The sequence below is a fragment of the Festucalex cinctus genome, chromosome 21, assembly GCF_051991245.1.
Source record: "Festucalex cinctus isolate MCC-2025b chromosome 21, RoL_Fcin_1.0, whole genome shotgun sequence".
Taxonomy (NCBI): domain Eukaryota; kingdom Metazoa; phylum Chordata; class Actinopteri; order Syngnathiformes; family Syngnathidae; genus Festucalex; species Festucalex cinctus.
The window spans coordinates 6,842,501-6,862,186 of record NC_135431.1 but is presented as its reverse complement, the minus strand read 5'-3'; the positions used below and the strand labels follow the sequence as shown (position 1 = coordinate 6,862,186).

At 37.5% G+C, this 19,686-nt stretch overlaps 2 protein-coding genes across 6 annotated transcripts in view; both read right to left on the bottom strand.

The window, feature by feature from the left end:
• LOC144010111 (uncharacterized) overlaps window positions 1-9,310 on the bottom strand; it is a 292,179-nt gene extending 282,869 nt beyond the window's left edge. For 3 of the 5 annotated variants that reach the window (XM_077510235.1, XM_077510236.1, XM_077510237.1), the window contains exons 1-3: window positions 9,236-9,310; window positions 8,631-8,884; window positions 3,307-3,403 (exon numbers count right to left, since the gene is read on the bottom strand). The gene's annotated coding sequence lies outside the window, so the exon portion shown is untranslated. Of the gene's footprint in view, window positions 1-3,306; window positions 3,404-8,630; window positions 8,885-9,235 lie in introns of those variants that run through there. The other 2 variants (XR_013281142.1, XR_013281143.1) reach the window with 1 other exon arrangement.
• Window positions 9,311-10,349: 1,039 nt separating this feature from the next.
• Window positions 10,350-19,686, bottom strand: part of ints9 (integrator complex subunit 9) — a 33,031-nt gene continuing 23,694 nt past the window's right edge. The window contains exons 18-19 of the mRNA XM_077510223.1: window positions 15,273-15,388; window positions 10,350-10,529 (exon numbers count right to left, since the gene is read on the bottom strand). Coding sequence (XP_077366349.1) covers window positions 10,382-10,529; window positions 15,273-15,388 — 264 coding nt within the window. The 3' untranslated portion in view covers window positions 10,350-10,381. The remainder of the gene's footprint in view (window positions 10,530-15,272; window positions 15,389-19,686) is intronic.

Sequence of the window (19,686 nt, the reverse complement as noted above, 5' to 3'; positions counted from 1 at the left end):
TATGTTTGACACCACTAGTCTATATAGATAGGATAATGCTTCAAATTAAAAATTTCAATCTAGAAAAAAAAAAAAAAAAATGTGGAACCCGCAATTTGTAATCATTTGCTTTTATTTGTTTCTATGCCAGCCGGTCAAAATGTTTTTACATGAAACCGGTCTGTGGTGCAAAAAAAAAAAAAAAAAGGTTGGAGGCCGCTTTACTGTGCTGAAAAAAAAATATTCATGTGCATACCCCGCTTTAGAAGAAGAGGAATTTTTGACCAGAGGGTGATCTGTTCCACAATGGCGGCTTAATTGCACGAGCATGAGAAGAAATTGAGAGCGTGTTCGGTATCATCACCAGTTTTGTTCGCTTCCAGAGACCTTCGCCGGTGTCCCCCGTGATAATGACAAAAGCCCACCATCCCACCAGCTTAATTATCTATGAAATATTCTCCCACATGCGCCTTATGATGACTCAGTATGTTGTGGTCTTAATAACGTTCGTGCTTCCCACAGCGTTGCATAAAGGGGAAAAAAAACAAAAACAAAACACCTTCCAGTGACCCTTTTCATTTTCGCCTTGTTTGTCGTTTTGGTCTTTAATTAGCTCGCTGATGGCCAATTGTTTTTTTCTGCTTTTTCTCTCTCCGCAAAGCAGATTGGTGTGCCCTTGGTCATGGTTACCATGACAACAGCACGGACACAGGCAGGTGGTACGTTTGCTTTTCGTGATATAGATTGGCCTTATTTTATCTGTACCGGGTAAGAAGATTTGAAGGCTTTTTGAGTGCTCAAGAATATGATTGCTTGGCACAAATAATTTTGAGGTTGTTTGACGTCATTTGATCAGAGTTGATTCTTCAATGTTGCCCTTCCTGGTCCACAAAAGAGGAGGAGGAGGAGGAAGAGGAAGAGGAAGCGGAAGAGAATTAAAAAAAAAAAAAAAAGTCATGTTGATTTCCATTTGTGCAGTTCTAGCACCCTGTAGTGGCTAGTTTATTAGTGCAATTTAATTTTCATTAGGGATGTTTTGACCTTCTATGTTTAAAATCTATGCTAATTGTCAGATGAAGGGGAACCTAATTTGCTTGTGAAGCGATCAATGTGTGCTTGCATTACCAAGTAAGTGCCTCAATATTGTTATTAGAGATTGTAGGTGGTTTATATGCATTGCTGTTATGGACAAAAGCACAATATTGTGCTTTTTTTTTTTTTTTTAGTACGAGCTCTTTTTTACAATATTGTGATCTTATTTAAATATCGCCAAACCCCCGCAATATCGTGATAATTATCGTATCGTGACCTTCATATCATGATAATATCGCTTCGTGATGTTTGGATATCGTTACATCCCTAGTAACGATACCAGTAATATTGTGATATCGTGATATTAAAACTGCCACAATATATTGTCGTCGTCATGTCACGATGAATTCGGGTTGATTTTCATTTGTGTACTTCTAGCACCCTCTGGTGGATATTTTTTTTTTTAGTGCAGTTTAATTTTCACAAGGCATGTTTTAGCCCTTATATCTTTAAAATCCATGCTTTATATTTTTCACTGCTGTAATGTACAAAAGCACAATATTGTGTTATTTTTTTTAGTATGAGCTCTTTTTTTTTATAATTGTGGCGTTTTTTTTTTTATCGCCAACTTCCCCACAATATCATGATAATTATCATATCGTGACCTTCATTTTGTGATAATTTCATATCGTGATGTTTGGATATCGTTACATCCCTAGTGGCTAAATGAGTATTGTGCATCATTGATTATTAAAGGCTACGTGGCACACGTTTTGATCAGCACTCAGTGGAGAGAAAAAAAAATAGTAAAATTCTGGACTAAAAGTCGTCACAGTAATTTCATTTTTACTCTCAAAACGTTCCTCACATCTGACATCCCCATTCGTCAGTCTTTCCGCTCCCTCCTTTGTTGCCGTCAAACCCTCATTAGCACACCTTTCAACCGCGACATATAGTTGACATTTAAATATAAATCACAAGCATTAACATTTATAAACATGGCTTTTATGATAGTTCCGTAATGAGATGTTATAAATCCCAAGGCCACAGTTCACAGTGTCGGCAGACACATAAACGGCAGAGAGGCCTTTTTAACAAGGACACGAGGCAGCGACGCTTCACTCTGCCATACCGCAGCAATATCATGCAGCCCACCACAGTCGTGAATTCTGCTCTCTTTTATAGCACGGGGGTTGTCGTGGGAGGTGGTGAGTGCATGAAGGTTGTTTATAATATTCGGTGTAAAAGTGGTGGCCGGCTCTGCTTCACTTCCAACTGTAAACTAAATAAAATATTTCTTATACAGTCAAACCTCGGTTTTCCAACGCTTCTGTTTTTCAACCAGAAAATTCGCGAATTTTATGTCTCAGAACTCGTCCAAAAATTCGGCTCTCAACCAAACCGGGAAAAAAAGCCGAGCGTACCTGAACGCGACTCACTCTTGAGCCGAGCTTACTCGAATGCCCCAGGATGCTTCCTCTGTAGCACATTCGTGTTCAAAGTTTGTTTGTAGCAGACCTGTTCATTGTTATTTACGCAAATCTTTTTTTTTTTTAAGTTTTGCATCGTGTATTAGCCCCTAATCATGGGTCCAAAGAAAGCAAGTACAAGTGGTAAAGCAGGTGAAGAAAAGACAAAGTAGTGTGCAGAACTATTGAATTTAAAAAAGAAATGTTTGCATTTTGTTTTTTTCTTCCATCATTTTAGATAGGATATCTAAATAAAAGTGTCTATTTCTACCCTTTTCCATTTATGGTAAACAGTATACAGTGCAGTTTATTTTGTAAAATAGCAAAAAAAAAAAAAAACTTGGAAAAAGTATTTTTTTTAAGACTTGGAACGGATTAAAATTATTTACATTAATTATAATAGGAAAATTTTTTTTGGATTTCGAACAATTCGCTTTTAGAACAGACTTCTGGAAGGGATTATGTTCGAAAACCGAGGTTTGACTGTATGTATATAGCTTGCATTAATTATTATTAACCTCTCTGACCGTGTCAAATATGCCGTACAAACATGGAAGAAAAAAAATATGCATGGTGATTTATATTCAAGTTTGATTCCATAATATAGCGTAGAAAAGTACCAATTAAGCTGATTCGGTTTGAATGTTGCTGGTTCAGGAAAAGCCATTAAGCGACGGGTCGATAACAGAGGATAAGCATTCTGGGTATCAAACTGATCCTGACATCAAACTAAAAGGCAGGGAAGTGTTCATTTTGGAAGCATGTAATTCATCTGAAGCAGAGTACTTGACATAACAGATGAGCCATTGAACCTCACACTACTTACCATGTCAGTGTGTCTCCGTCAGGGTCTCTTTGCTGTCACACCTCTCCGCTGCTCCGCTCTGCCAGTCGGCCACGCCCACCTCATCACCTCTGCTTACCTAGGCGCACAGGAGTTTCAGAATCAGCAATCAAGCACTATTTAGGCATCTCTTGCTCGCTCACTCTTTGCCAGATTGTTCTTTCGAGACTGCAGAATTACTATCAGGTTTTCGGTTTCTTGGAATTCTGGCCCTTGTCTGATTACAAGCTCTGCATTGCTTTTTGTTTGAAAAAAAATGTAGAATAGATTTTTAGACTCGGTAACACCAGTTCTAAATTGTGGCGCAGGTGTTGTAATGCAATTTTGGTGGATGGCCCTGGCAGATAGATTCAGCACTCTGGTTGTGTGTATGACAGATGTCACTATTTATTTCTGGCAATTTAGTGAAAAAAATGTAGAATAGATTTTTAGACTCGGTAAAACCAGTTCTAAATTGTGGCGCAGGTGTTGTAATGCAATTTTGGTGGATGGCCCAGGCCGACAGATTCAGCACTCTGTGGTTGTGTGTATGACAGATGTCACTGTATTTATTTCTGGCAATTTAGTGAAAAAAAATGTAGAACAGATTTTTAGACTCGGTACAATCAGTTCTAAATTGTGGCGCAGGTGTTGTAATGCAATTTTGGTGGATGGCCCAGGCAGATAGATTCAGCACTCTGGTTGTGTGTATGACAGATGTCACTGTATTTATTTCTGGCAATTTAGTGAAAAAAAATGTAGAACAGATTTTTAGACTCGGTAAAATTAGTTCTAAATTGTGGCGCAGGTGTTGTAATGCAATTTTGGTGGATGGCCCAGGCAGACAGATTCAGCACTCTGTGGTTGTGTGTATGACAGATGTCACTGTATTTATTTCTGGCAATTTAGTGAAAAAAATGTAGAACAGATTTTTAGACTCGGTAAAATCAGTTCTAAATTGTGGCACAGGTGGTGAAATGTGAACTTTCAATGCATGGGTGGACAGAACTGAAGAGGGGGAGCTCAAGAGCAATGAAGAAAGCATAAATTCTTCCTCACAACTGTGCCCGTGTTTCTTTCCTATAAGTCTGTAGATAAACTGCAAGGTGCAAACTTGCACTCACTTTCTCCGAGAAGTACTGATCGGCCTCGGGACACAACAGCACACTTGTACCGACTTCCTACACGTGTGAATTGTGTCTTTGAGGACTATTTTAGCACAAGACACGACATGGCGGCCACAAGAGAGACGACCGCGGCCAGGAGAAATACACGGCTGTCGTCTAACCTCCGCTCAACCGGTTTCTAAGGGGCCTTATTGGATAGATTCCAGGTGAGCCTGAGGCACACCAGCTTTTTTTGTGCAAGTGAAGTGAAAGTCAAAGTGAAAGTAAGGTATGACAAAGAGGGAGGACGCGCCGCAGATTCCGGTAAGCGCCAACGCTTGGGAAATGAACAGGAAACTTGCAGCGTCTCGAAAGACTTTGTAGTTTTGGCAGCACGGACAGAAGGAGGGAGCCACCTCCACACTGGCACCGCAATTTTGGATGGAGGGACTTTGGCAACTCAAGGCAGTTGGATGGGAGGTAAAATGTCATTAATAAACTAACTTCTTTTTGAAGTATGTAATGATTAAATCATCACACTTTCAGCAACGTCGCCTTTGTTCGTTTTGCTCGTGCGGCAAGCTTAGATTCCAAGTCAACAGTTCGGAACATCAACACGTAAATATTCATACACGTATGTCATGGAGCACATTGTGTTAGGCGACTAGCTTAGCAGTCGCTAATGTTGCGCGACAATGACGGGCCAAGTCTTCTGCCGCGCAACATATTTACTTTTTTATTTATTCTACCCTAGGCCTGTCACGTAGTGACGTCACGCAGCTGACACGTTCGCCCGGCCCCGTTTGCGCCCCCCACTGTTGAGAAACGTAATTTTTCCAGTGAGGGAGATGCGGACCCCTAACATAGCCCTGCCTCCCCCAAAATGATGCTACGCTATCAATCCGGTAATTAGCATATTGTTTTCTATGACTTCTCTACAGTTTGAGTTTAGGAGCCAACTGCGGTAGGCAAAAATCTCATCGCGTCGCTGGACATGACATTTCTTCATTTTGCAGTTAATAGGTCAGGGGTCAGCACCCTTCCCTGTCAAAAGAGCCCAATTAATCACAAGAAATATGTCTGGAGCCGCAAAACATTTCAACATTGTGATGATAAATATGCAGCTTCCAATATTTTGAGATTCATTTTTTTTTCTACTTTGTCTTGTTTTGGGATTTTTTTTGTGTGTGTAATGTTTCATAAATTTTTAGTATTTTCTGCCTTTTTGTTGAATTTCTGACATTTTGGGAATTTCTTATGAACATATGGTAAATTTCTGCCACTGTTTTTCCTTTTTTTTTTAAAGACTTTTTTTTGGACATTTTTTTTCTTTTTTTATGAACATTTTATGATAGGTTTCTGCTTTTCCTCTTCCTTTTTTGGACATTTTTTATGCTGCTTCATCAATAGTTGAATGAGTAGTCAAATGTAAAGCACTTTGAGGGCCTTGTAATAAGGTGGAAAAGTGCTATATAAATGAAGTACCGTTTACCACAATTTACCATTTTACAGTCACGTTTTGGACATTTGTAGGTACTTGTAAATACTTTTTCGTCTACCTTTTATCTCTCTATTTCTGACAACTGAGACATTTTGATATTTTTTTTTATTTAATTAATTTTTTATTTATGAATCCATTTGAAGAATATTTTATCTAAAATAAAAATAAATATGCAAAAAATTGTTTAATTTATTCTACAACAGGTGTTTTTTTGTGTGTTTTTTTAGTAAATGATACACTGTTGCTGGCTAGCAGAAATATTAACTTATTTAGCAAACACGTTTGATAATTTTTAGATTTTTGGTAAACGGTACATTGTTGCTAGCTCGCAAAAAAATGTTAGCTTATTTTTTGTTTTGTTTTTTAGTAAATCGTACATTGTTGCTAGCAAGCAAAAATGTTAGCTTATTGTTTTTTAGTGAACGGTACATTGTTGCTTGCAAGCAAAAACGTTTCATAATTTATTTATTTATTTATTTTTTAGTAAACGGTACATTGTTGCTAGCTAGCAAAAATGTTAGCTTACTTTTTGTTTTGTTTTTTAGTAAACGGTACATTGTTGCTAGCAAGCAAAACGGTTTCCTAATTTTTATTTATTTATTTTAGTAAACGGTACATTGTTGCTAGCTAGCAAAAATATTAGCTTAACGTGGCCCACTCCTGGCCAATCGAAGCGGCTCCTCCTTTAAATTCAGCGCATGTGCATGCAGATGCAGGAGATTGGCGCACGCAAACTACATTTAAAAGGAACTGCAAAAACATCTCCAATTGCGGATAATGCAAATTTGTAGACCGCCTTCGTACACTTCAACTCACGGACGACCGCAGTGAGGACAAGTCGAATGAAATTTATCTCCATTGGTGCCATCAGCACATCACCTTGAACCCCTTCTCTTATTTACCTGATTGCACTCATAGCGCTGTGCTCCTAATGTGCTGTTTTATCAAATGCTACCTAACGTTATTTTGTTTTGCGCACCCTTGCAGATAATTTACTTGGCTCTGTAAATACTCGCGGGCTTTATCAGACAGTGACTTGTGGAGCTCGTTGTGCGCGTGAACCAGGCCGGCAGCATTTTGCTACACTTTCGATGTGATTTATTCACAATGACATTCACATTAGAGCTGAATATTGTCAAGAAATAAAAGTCAACTAGTGTAGCAACAAGCCGGGCTGAGCGCTGCTGTTCTTGTTTGGGTGATGCGGTTTAATGCAGCCCCATGTCTCACTACTGATTGCTTGTGATACAAATACACGGAGGTAGTGAGACAATCAATCCTCCGGCTTTCTCTGTCATAACACACGTCTGATCTCATTTGTCAACAGCGCAGACATGCTCCGATTTTAGGGTGAGAGCATCAAAGAATGCGTTCACGGGAAAAAAAATAATAATAAAAAAATAAAAAATCCTCAAGGCAACAGCCGTCTCTACTCACTTGCAACATTTGTGTGTTTTGCGTGAGGTTCCTAGACATGAAAGGTCAGCGCGGTTAGTGGCTGATGTGCTTTGGACTGTCGGCGTCAGTTATGGTAATGAGACCAAGACAAGACAATCAAATATGGACGTGCATCCAAATATTTGGCTCACTTTTTTTTTCCTTTTTTTTTCCCAGAGAACCTCATCCGCATCGGCCTCAAAATGGAAAATACTGGCTGGATTTACTATACAGTACATAAGGGATCACTAGGTAACCAGGGGCCTGTTCTAAAAATAGTTTTTGTGTAATTGTGATTCTTGAAATAAATTCTTGCATATATTGGATCAGAACTTCTTGATTATTATCTATCTAGCCAGCGGCTTGGTTTCAATCATCATGTGCCTAAATATTCTGCAATCATCTCGGGTGTGCCACAGGGATCGATCCTAGGACCCCCGTTATATTATATAATTAGCAGTTATACTGATGATAGTGTTCAACTCTTGTTTTTCATTGTACTTGATTTTATTGTGAATTGTGACCATGCTGATTTTGCACATTGAATAAACTAATGAATTGATTCATAATGATATTAACCGTTTCCTAATTATTGTGAGAAATGACTAAAATCGTCAGTCTTTACATAAATGAAAGTAATTAGTTAATTTGATATTGTTACCCACTAAACATTGGACGTCCTGTGGACGCGCAGATCATGTCTGTATTGCGTCGGTTGGTCGAAGACCAGTGCTGGACTACTAAGCGACGTGCAAATTAAGTCCATTTTTGGACGTCTAATTATGACCCCATTTGGACCATGGACACGTGACTTTTTTTTTTGGGGACGTCACAGGGATTTAAATATCAATGTTATTGTTATCAATATTATTTAATCAATTTAGTATTATTTTTTTCTGTGATAAAACTAATGTATTGCTATTTATTTTTTTGAAATTATATTCACATATGAACATGACAAAGCTTTAAGGTGCTTACGGGTGGTGGAGCTCGTTACCTTGCCTTCAATGCAGGTGTGGAGTTCGCGTTTGCGTCACACACATAAAGTCAGGCAATAAATGAGCCTTCCAGAACAGTCTAAAATTATTTTTCATTTAATTTATTTTAATGACCTAATTTGGACTTGCATTAGCCCTCATTTGGATGTCCTGAAAACGTAAATACGGAACGTCCAGTAGAAAAAAAAAAAAAGAGACGTCATGTGGCGTCACAGTCTGCACCTTCAGCGGACCGAAATTGGACGTACAAGAATTACCTTAAAAATTGGACATGACAAGAATTACCTTAAAATGACGTCCTTTCAACGTGTCTTTGAGCAGTGGGTTTGGGGTCCTGTAGTCGCCGTGGTGGAGGTGGGCGACTAATTGTCCACAAAAAAATAGCTTCTAAACCGAAACAAAGGTAGCATGAATTATGCTGCTAACTCCACAACTGAAATTCTATCCTTAAAAGTCAATGTAGAAATGCATGTTTGCGAGTGGTAAAAACCGCATGACCGTCGAAACTCCTCATCTCCCAATCACCCAATCACCTACACCTGTCGGGAGGAAGGGTGGAAAGGTGTAGTGGCTATACTGCCACCTGTGGTCATCTACGAATAGCAACAATAATATGTGGCTCCTACACTAAAGATAATTTGAGTGCATTTGTTTTTTCAAAAGTGTATATCAAACTGGCAACCCTAATCAGTAACCCAAAGTAGCACGACTAGTGACCCAATTCAGATTGTTTGTTTTTTTTCTTTTTCGAGCTAGGCCTAGTTATGAAACGTCACGATGACGTCACGGTGTTTACCAGGCGGCAAAAACAACTAAGTGCAGCTAGAAGTAAACATCGCCGGTTGTCTGTTTATTCTTTTCTTTTTTTTTTCTTTTTTCAGTTTACTCACATATTAACTCAAATGGCCGTTTTCCACGTCCTTTCCGACGTGAACTTTCTGTGAAAATATGCTGGCCGGTGTTCGAACCACACGCCACTGAGCTGTTTTTTTTTTTGCCTCCAGCTAAGCACCGCCCGTTAAATTGCGTCACATTGTTTACAAACTTTGAAGGGGTCTGTAGATGCTGGGGGGAAAAAAAAAATCAGTTCTCATTCAAATGTAAGAAAAGAAATTGATGGTTTGACTGCATCCAAGCACTTGAGTTCAAAGTGACAGATCTGACAGTCGTCATAACAACTACATAGGATGGAACTAGTGACAAAGTAAAGGGGCACAAAATATGCTGACCGAACCACACGCCACTGAAAAAAAAAAATATCGTTATAATATTTACCTTTGTAAGTTGTTTACATACACCATGTGCACATTATGTGTTCAATAAAAGTAAAAATAGTGACACTGGATATGAATTAGGGCTGCACGATATTGGAAAAACATGCGATATGCGATATACTTGCTGAACATAGCGATATCGATATTATTGCGATATTTAACATTTACCTAAAGAAATTACATTTTTATTACCTAATGAAAGAAAAACATTTTTCATGGGGCAAAATAAGCAAACCTTCATGTAATCTTAGTTCATTAATTGTAATTATGTCTTGATCATTTTCAACTATTGAATGGCGATGCACATTTTAGTTAGCATCTGACCGGTCAAATTCATATAAAAAGCATGAAATTCCATATAAAACTTATAACTTTGCGATATGCATATTGTCCACAAAAAAAATTGCATATTGCAAGGGCCAATATCGCGATATCGCTATTTTTTCGATATATTGCGCAGCCCTAATATGAATCACTTAACACATTCACTGCCATAGACGGTTTTAGACGTAAAAGATTTTTTTTTTTTTTTTTCCTGGACTGGCAGTGAATGAGTTAAAATTAGAGTCAAAAAAGTCAACTTAATCAACCTCATGTCTATCTGTACATCACTAAGAATAATTACATTTTTTTTTTTCTTTTATTGTACATCTTCGAAGGAGCAGCAGCAGCCTCCTTATGTCAGCCCGTCTTCTGCCGCGTCTCCTTTTTTTTTTTTTTTTACTGCTCTGATGCACTTTTAACGAGGTTATACGCAGGCACTCAGCATTTTGGGTCGATGCCACTCGTGTGCTGTATGTATACTCGGCGGGTTTGTCGTGGCGCTCCAGCCGGACAGGAACCGTTGGCTTTCGTGCGCTGCGCATCACGGTCCATCCTCAAGGGAGCCTGTTTCCATCCTCGGGTGAGTCTGAATGGCAACCAAAAACACAAAAGCAAAATGTAATCCCTGCCATGGTGTTGTATTTGTTAAAGATAGATATTAGTCCAAACACTGATTAGTGTTCTCTAATCTCTGATTGAATGTCCCATTCAAACGTAAATGGCCGCAGATTTTTAATGTCTGTTAAATCTGACTGCAATAATGCTTGTTCTCTTTTATTTTTTATTTTTGTGCACCCCCCAGTAGATTTCTCCTTTGGTGTGTACTTCCCTGGACGGGCTTGTGGTGCAGCCGGCAGCACATAGATGAGAACAGATGATAGGAGCTTTTTTTTTTTCCATGACCTTCCAGCCATTCAGCTCATTCCACTTTGATGTTTAAAGTAGACCAATAAACGGAGGAGCGGCTGTGCTTCAGATTTGGTCCAAATTATAAACTCAGAATGAGTGAAGCACTGAGGGAACAATGACAAGAGTTTTTCTTTTTTTTTTTTCTTCTTTTTTTTTGCTCCAGAAATGTTCCGGTAACACCACAGTGTCACCTACTGGCGCACGGGCGTCCTGCTCGGTGAGCAGAGTACCATGTTTATGAATTCACATTTGTTGTGGAATGCTGTAATTCAGGGGTGTCCAAACTTTTTCATTTGAGGGCCACATACAGAAAATCAGAAGGACGCAAGGGCCACATAATGTTATGAAGAGAAATTGTGTTTAGTCCTAAAAATTGTACAAATAATTGATTTGTGCTTTTGCATATTTAGAAAAATGCTGCACTATATAAACCAATTTATTCATCACAAAAGAACACATAACAGGTGCTCTACAAATCTGATGGAAAAATGTTGCTTTTGAATAAAGCAATTCATCATAATTAATCAAAATTATAAGATGTGATTAATCTGATTTAAAACATTAATCATTTGACGGCTCTAATATAGATATAATACACCAAAATGAAAAGAAATGAAAATCAACTCTGGAGTTTTTCACCATTGTACATTTAATTCATGGCATAATGAAGTTGAATAATCTAAATACAAGTCAGGTATGAATCAATCAGTTTGCTCCGGACAGAATAGAAAATACAGATATAATGCACAAATTTTTTTTTTATAATAATTAAATTACTAACTGGAGTTTTTCACAATTATTGATTTAATTAATAGCTTAATTAATATATGGAATTTTTTTTTTTAAATAACATTATTTGCTTTATTAACTCATTCACTGCCATTTACGGCTATATACGTAAAAAAAAAAAAATCCATTTTAACTGTTTAATATTGTTTTTTTTTGTTTTTTAACCTCTGTAAATATCGTTACAGAATGGCTTACTTTAAAGAGATACTTTACTTATTTAGCCATTTTTGGCAGTCAAACATGAATATTTTGCCTATAATAAATTTGATATTTTCATTATTTTTCATGTACAATTTGTACCTTTAAAAACACATTTCGCAACTTGCTGTCGACTGAAAATGACATCACAAGGGCTCAGGTAACCAATCACAGCTCAGCTTGTGAATGTCACATGACCAAACCTAGAAAACAGGGTGAGCTGTGATTGGCTCCCTGAGCCCTTGTGATGTCATTTTCAGTCGACAGCAAGTTGCAAAATGTGTTTTTAAAGGTACTATTTGTAAGTGAAAAATAATGAAAGTATCAAATTGATTACAGACAAAATATTAACTTTTTATTGCTATAATGGGCTAAATAAGTGAAGTATCCCTTTAACAAACTTACACTTATAAAAAAAATAATTCAAACGTACCACTGTATAGGTCGTCTTTCTGTTTCCAACACTTTCCACTCCTATTTGTTTACCACAGCCCATCTCCAACACTCCGCGTGATCAAGCGGCCTGCGACTGCAGTGCTGTACCGATTTGCAGTGCTGCTGTTAGTTTGACTTAAATTGGACTGTTTTCTTCATCCATCACTATTATAGCACCGATGGGAACCCATGCAGCACAGGAGGCTGAGCGAGCAAGCACAACACAGTCCCCGACTTGTATTCCCTGCCATTCTCTTCATTCGGAGTTCAATTCGCGATCCCAGGAAGATGTCACGTCTGGGGTCCTCCTCCTTAGGATAATGGGTGAAATTGAGGTTAACCTTTTTTATCCACCCGAAAACACAAGCGCCTCATTTCGGGGGTTGTATTGAAGTCTGACATCCAGCTGTCATACTCGCCTCGCTGAGCTCATCAAAAAAAAGACCTGAGTGCAAGGGAGTGCGGTTTTCCTCATATCGACTCATTTCTGTGCGTAGCTCCACGAGCACTGGAGAGGATAATATGCAAGAAAATCAATAACCCTTACAGCTGCATTAACAATTTTTCCACTTGAAAGGAGAACATATATACATTGTAATGCTAAATTATAACCTTAGGTTAATTTAAGCATTACTTGTAAGGAGGAAAAGACAATAACAGAGTAAAAGGTGACAGGATTTTTTTTAAGCTTTAAGAAATATGGTATATTTAACTCTTTGACTGCCAAACGTTATCCAAAAAAACCCCAACGGTGCCAGACGATTTGGAGCATTTTCACTCATCTTTCAAAGCAAACAGAATATGGTGCGGTATGACGACATAAATATGCTGGATTCCATATAAAAGATTGGATTCCATTCTTTCATGAGGAAAAAAAAAAAAAAGTATGTTTCAACCTTATTCTGTTCTTTAGTAATCACCATTTGAAATTAGGTCATTTAAGTGACATAAGCGAAAATACTAAAATATTAAGAGGAAAAACAAGCTTTTTGTGAAAAGATAAATTTTTTTGCACAACATAGTGACTGACACTAATATTTTTTGTTTTGTGACAAGGCAGCGCAGCACAAGACGTTAACGCTGCCCATTGAGAGAAAAAACAAAAAACGTAATAAACGTAAATTAACGTTTTTGGCAGTATTCATGAGGATTTTAGAATACGTCATTAAACGTTTTTGGCAGTCAAAGAGTTAAGCGGAAAAACAAGCTTTTTGTTAAAAGATAATTTTTTTTTTGCACAACAGTGACTTTGACACTAATATTTTTTGTTTAGTGACAAGGCAGCGCTGCACAAGACGTTGCGCTGCCCATTGAGAAAAAAAAACCCGTAATAAACGTAAATTAACGTTTTTGGCAGTATTCATGAGGATTTTAGAATACGTCATTAAACGTTTTTGGCAGTCAAAGAGTTAAGCGGAAAAACAAGCTTTTTGTTAAAAGATGATTTTTTTTTGCACAACAGTGACTTTGACACTAATATTTTTTGTTTAGTGACAAGGCAGCGCTGCACAAGACGTTGCGCTGCCCATTGAGAAAAAAAAACGTAATAAACGTAAATTAACGATTTTGGCGACATTCATTAGGATTTTAGAATAAGTCAAACGTTTTTGGCAGTCAAAGAGTAAACGCATTGTATCTTGTGCGAATCTGTGCACAGGCAGTTCCTTCCTGTCTCATACCCCTTCATGTGAAGAGCAAAAAAACAGAATGATTACATCAAATTATTTCCGTGCTTTACGTTGATTTTCTCTTTCAATGCAAAAATGTCAACATTTTCATCATTAAAATAGCCAAATTTGTATATTTCCTCTAACTCTCATCACCAATAATTTATGTTTTATCACACATGTACTGCACATTCTGATGTTCGGCAGTCTCTCTAATATATCAAATAAATGTGTGAGCTATTTGGTCGGCCAGAAAATCGACTAAAAGTGAAGTCCAGAAAGTACATTGCTGCTGCCACTGGGTGGCAGAGTTGAGTTGAGTTGCCATTGGTGCAATGCGTAGAAGAAGTGTGGCGCTCTTGTCATAGAGCAGTGGATCTTAACTTGGGTTCGATCGATGTTGAGCAAAAAAATAGAAGTGGTTGGACGAGTATGTACAATATGAATTCAAACGTATAACACGTGGTGTTCCACAGGGCTCAGTTCTGGGGCCTCTGCTGTTTTCATTTGCTTGTTTGAATTTAACGTGGTAGCCACTGGTCATCAGAAAATATAATTTTTATGTAAAGACTGCCACATTAAGTTGGAGTTAAGTGGTCACCATGTTTACAAAACAGCACAGAATGAGAATAGAGCCACAAAAATCTGCCCACTTCATCTTCTGCACAGCAACAGACCAAAATAACCGCCGTTATACGACGGCGCCCTCGACCCGGCGTTGAAATCAATTATGCATGCGGACTTTACAATTTGTCACATCATGTCTTCGTTTCCATGCGTGCCACGCATTTGATCTTCTTGAAGATGGAATCAAAACCAAAGGCGAGAGATCTGAGTGGATCTTCAGAAGATGTAGAACACTAGAAAGACTAATGAACGCATCTTTTGTGCGGCGCCGGCTCCAAGGTGGCGGCGAGTTTGTTCCGCTTTCAAGAGCGAGGTGGTGGTGTGGGTGGATACCGCTGTGAAAGATTTGTTAGTCTAACTGAACTGACACATCTACATTGAATTAAGAAACAGTACCACGGTGTCCACTTAAGACTGGAAATAAAATTTTAAGAATGACAGAAACGAACTAGACTAAGTGCAATTTCTGGAGAAATTGCGTGGGAATGCTGAAAGCTGAATGCTAAGTTTTGAATGCATGTTGAATGCTTATGAAGTACATTGAGAGATAAATTATGAAATTATGACCTCCTGGTTTTTTGGACAATGCACTTTACCAACTGTGCCAACGAGCAGTATCAAACACCTGGTAATGATGATAAGTTCAAACTTTACTAAGTGACACAACCAGCTTAAATTAAGTATTAAAAATGAGATTTTCTTACATTTCGCCGTTCTGGAGATCTTCTTCTCCTTCTATTTCTCCTCTTTTATTGGTTGAGCCGATCATGCCCCTCTGCAGTCGATATTCTCCCAGACAATAGGAGGCAGTGAAGAGCATCTACGGCATATGAACAACACAGCAATACAAGTAGTAAATCATTCTTATATTTCAATAAACAATTAAATACTACGGTATATCATTGCATGTGGTGTGCTGTATACGACACTACTTTTTTTTTTTTTTCCATCATCGGTCTCATTAACTCTTTTACTGCCACAAGTTAAGGAAAAAAAAAAAAAAAAAACACAGTGCCATTTCACTGATTACGAGCATTCATCAGATTCCGTCACATTTCATTGTAATTCCATACACCAACAGCCCATTGAAAAGAGACACAATGCTGCCATCTGCTGGCTATAGTTAGGTGGTGTTTTTGATTCCACAACCCATTAACCAGGCAGCGCTGCATTTAGACGTTGCTCTGTCCATTTAAGAAAAGAAAAGAACAAAAAAAAAGTAGATTTCACGTTTATGGCAGCAAACATTGTGATTTTACTAATCGTTATTAAACGTTTTTGGCAGTCAAAGAATTAAAAGTCAGTTTTAACATCGTTTTCCACCATAACTTGACTGGGGACCAAATGCCTGATAGTGGTACTCTTCATAGGATCAAAAGTAACTATATTTTCCGGACAGACTAGAAGTTTTTCAACTCTTAAAGTGCTGCCCACGCAAGTTTCTCATATAAACATTTCTCCCTTGTGTGCTCAGCTGGAATCGGACTGTGGGGGAGGCAGGAGGGGAGACAAAGTGTATGTGTGCGGATTGTGTAAAAACTCCTCTGTTGACAAGGTCAAAGGACAAGGATTCATTTGCAGCTGACAACCATCAGGTTACTGATCCATTCCTGGCCAATACTGTACCTTAATTTATTACCAAATGATAAAGCCGGGTACGATGATTTGAAAACAAGTTCACAACAAACCCTGCTGGCTTCTCTGGGCCAGAGCTCATCCGAGCTGGCGCAAAATGGAAAATTGTGCTGTGGTCTGACGAGCCCACATTCCAAATTGTTTTTGGAAATCAGCACACATTTAATAGGTCGGCACCCGTGATGGTATGAAAAGGAAATTGGCAATCCCTGACCACCGGATGTTCCAGCTGTATCTGTTTAATGCAGCTGAAGCTGGACAGGAGAGATGAACAAAATTGAAGAAGAACTTTGCTGGAGCAATCATTTTTCTTGACAAAGCTTCCTTGAAATGTTTCCTTATGCTACCTTCAAGGATTTCATTTTGACCGTGTCAGACATGGCAGAGGCATTACTTCATTTTATCAGAGGAAGTAGAGATCAAACCTCGGCTAGGATCAGAATCACAGGATAGTGTGGGAAACATGAACCACCAGGATCAGAATGACTTTAAATGCAGGTTTTTTTTGGGGGGGGGATAGCTACAATTTTATTTTTCTGGTTAAGATTTTTATATATTCTTTTTCCACGTCTGTAATTTAGCACAGAAACATAATGTATTCACTTGACAAAAAAAACAAACAAAACTGTTTTTTTTTTTTTAGTAATACTGGGCGGCGATTGTGTTTTATGGATACACATATATATATATATATATATATATATATATATATATATATATATATATATATATATATATTTAGTTTTTTTTTTTCTTCTTCTCTGTTTTTGTAATGGATTTTTTTTTTCAGTCTTATAAAAATACTCCAAAAATATATATCAGAAAAACACTCAGAAACACTGAAAAATAAAATAAAATAAAATTCCATAACGGGGGGAAAATCCATAAAATGGGCGGTAAGTCGAAAAAATGTGGAAAAAGTCAAATAAAAAAACAAAACAAACAGAAAACTACTTGCTCAAAAAAAAAAATACATATATATATATATATATATATATATATATATATATATATATATATATATATATATATATATATATATATATATATATATATATAAATTATGGGTGTTAAAAAATATTATTTTATATTATTATTATATTATTTTTGAGTGTATGATTTAACTGTAAAATAACAGTTAAATGCTGTAAAATCTAACAATATTGTAGTTTATCGAGGTATTCGTTGGAATATTACAGGGCAACTAAACTACAACAAATTACTCTAAAATAATACTGTTAATTATTGTGAAATGCTGATTTATTTTTTTTTACAGTGTAGAGTTACTTGTACCCTAAACACTCATTTGCTCCCAAAAACGTATAAATACGTTCTATTTTAAATGCATTGTGTCCCAAAGACGTATTTATATGTTTTTTTTTTTTTTTTGTTTGTTTGTTTTGTTATTTTTTGCTAGAACAAACAGAAGGCCTTGATGCAACTGCAGAGAACGGGTAATTGCTGCAAAATTCCTGTTGAAAGAAGAGATTAACCTTTCTTTTGGTAGATTCCATGTTTTTATAGCAATAGAATATCCCACTTTATACATTTTAAATGCTGCTATATATTTTTTTTTGAGTATTAAAATGGCACAGTTTACCAGAACAACAGAGATTTTCCATCTGCAGTATTTACCCTGCAGCCAGATCACAAAATGTCTTTGCATTGATTCTCCTGCTTATAGTTATAATGAGAGGGATGTTTTGTTCATTTCCATAATATAGCAAAGAAAAGCCTTTTTTTGTTTTTTGTTTTTTGTTTTCAGGCAAATCTATCTTTGTATTCAATGGCTCACTGCACCACAGCATGAGTTAACCCAGAGGAAGACTTTGTTGCTCACAGTCGTTTTTCTGTATCTCATCATCATCTTATTTGTACATTACTCAATTCTATCTCCTCGACTCACTCGGGAAAAATGAGGAGCAAAAGAAAAATCGATCAAAGACAAATTATGGAGCGTGGGTTGAGAATAACGCGGCGAAACGCGAAAAGCAGCCGGTTTGTGTGCTCATTGGCTTCTCGGGGCTAATTTACACATCTGAAACTGGATCGCTGAGACCAATTGACGTTATTGTGCGCTCATTTACAAGCGGATGACATTTTCTCTTTGGATCTCGCCGTTATCCCAAAAGCTGATTATGTCGGAGAAATGACATCAGTGCTGGAAAACTAAAACGAGAGGATGGTTTGAATTGCACAACTCGTGTGGAAAAACAGGCTGGCCAATGATGAGATGTAATTTCCATTTGTAAATTCCGCTGGGCAATCGTAATCCTGATGTGTCTGATAAAAACAATACAATATTATACACATTAACGCTTCGAACAATTAACTTGTAATTATAGAAAAAGATATGGAATGTAATTCACTCCTCGCATTAGGGGTGCAAAGCATGCGTCAAAGTTTTAATAAGAGTCAACAGGATGCGATATAAATACGATGGACCTTTGGGGACCTCGACAAGTTCAATTGACTGATGGTAATAAACGTGTCATGCCGAAAGACTGATGAACTCATTTGCAGTCTGACATTTGTGTTATTTGTGATGGATACGCTTTGTTAGTCAACAGACTGTTCCCGATTCATCATTTCAGCCAACTGGCTAAATATCAGTGTGTCATCTCTCGTCGGCATTTAAAATAGCTGCGCCATAATAACGTTGATGGTACACTGTCAACTAGGGATGTCACAATAAGGGCAATATCGTGATATCGTGATATTAAAGCTGCCACAATATCGTCGTCGTCATGTTCACAATATTTAAAAGGAACACATTTGTTAAAAAAAAAAAAAAGTCAGGTTGATTTCCATTTGTGCAGTTCTAGCACCCTCTAGTGGCTAGTTTATTAGTGCAATTTAATTTTCATTAGGGATGTTTTGGCCTCCTATCTTTAAAATCTATGCTAATTGCTTCTGATTTACAATGCCGACCTGGTGGAAATGTTGATTCGGTGTCAAGGACAAGGACATCTCCCGTACTTTTATAAACGTTTCTGTCGCGACAGTCTGTCTCGCTCTGTCTGCCATCATTCTTGTCTCACTGTTCTGCTCTAGTGATAGCACAATAACATTATCTAAACTACACATTGGATGAATCGATACACTGTACTGCATGGACATGAACTCTCCATTGTTGAAGCAATTGAATGCGGCACAACCGGTAAATTCTCATACTGCTCCAAGACTTCAATTGTCTCACATCAAAAAAAAAAAAAACGGACAGTGCGGTACCACCGAAGCATAATACTGTGGATTTTAAATGTAATTTCCAGCCAAATGAAATTTCTGTTACTATAATTACGTTGGAGTGGTCGCAGAGATATCTCAGAGCTATTGGAACACGGACGCAACTGTTAGCATGGCTCCATTACGAGACGCAGCCCAAGTAAAAAAATGGATGTTTTTTTTAAGCAAGCTATTAAATAATTGCCTCTCCTGGGTACCCGCCCTGCTTTTTAATCATATCCCTCTCAAAACAGCTCC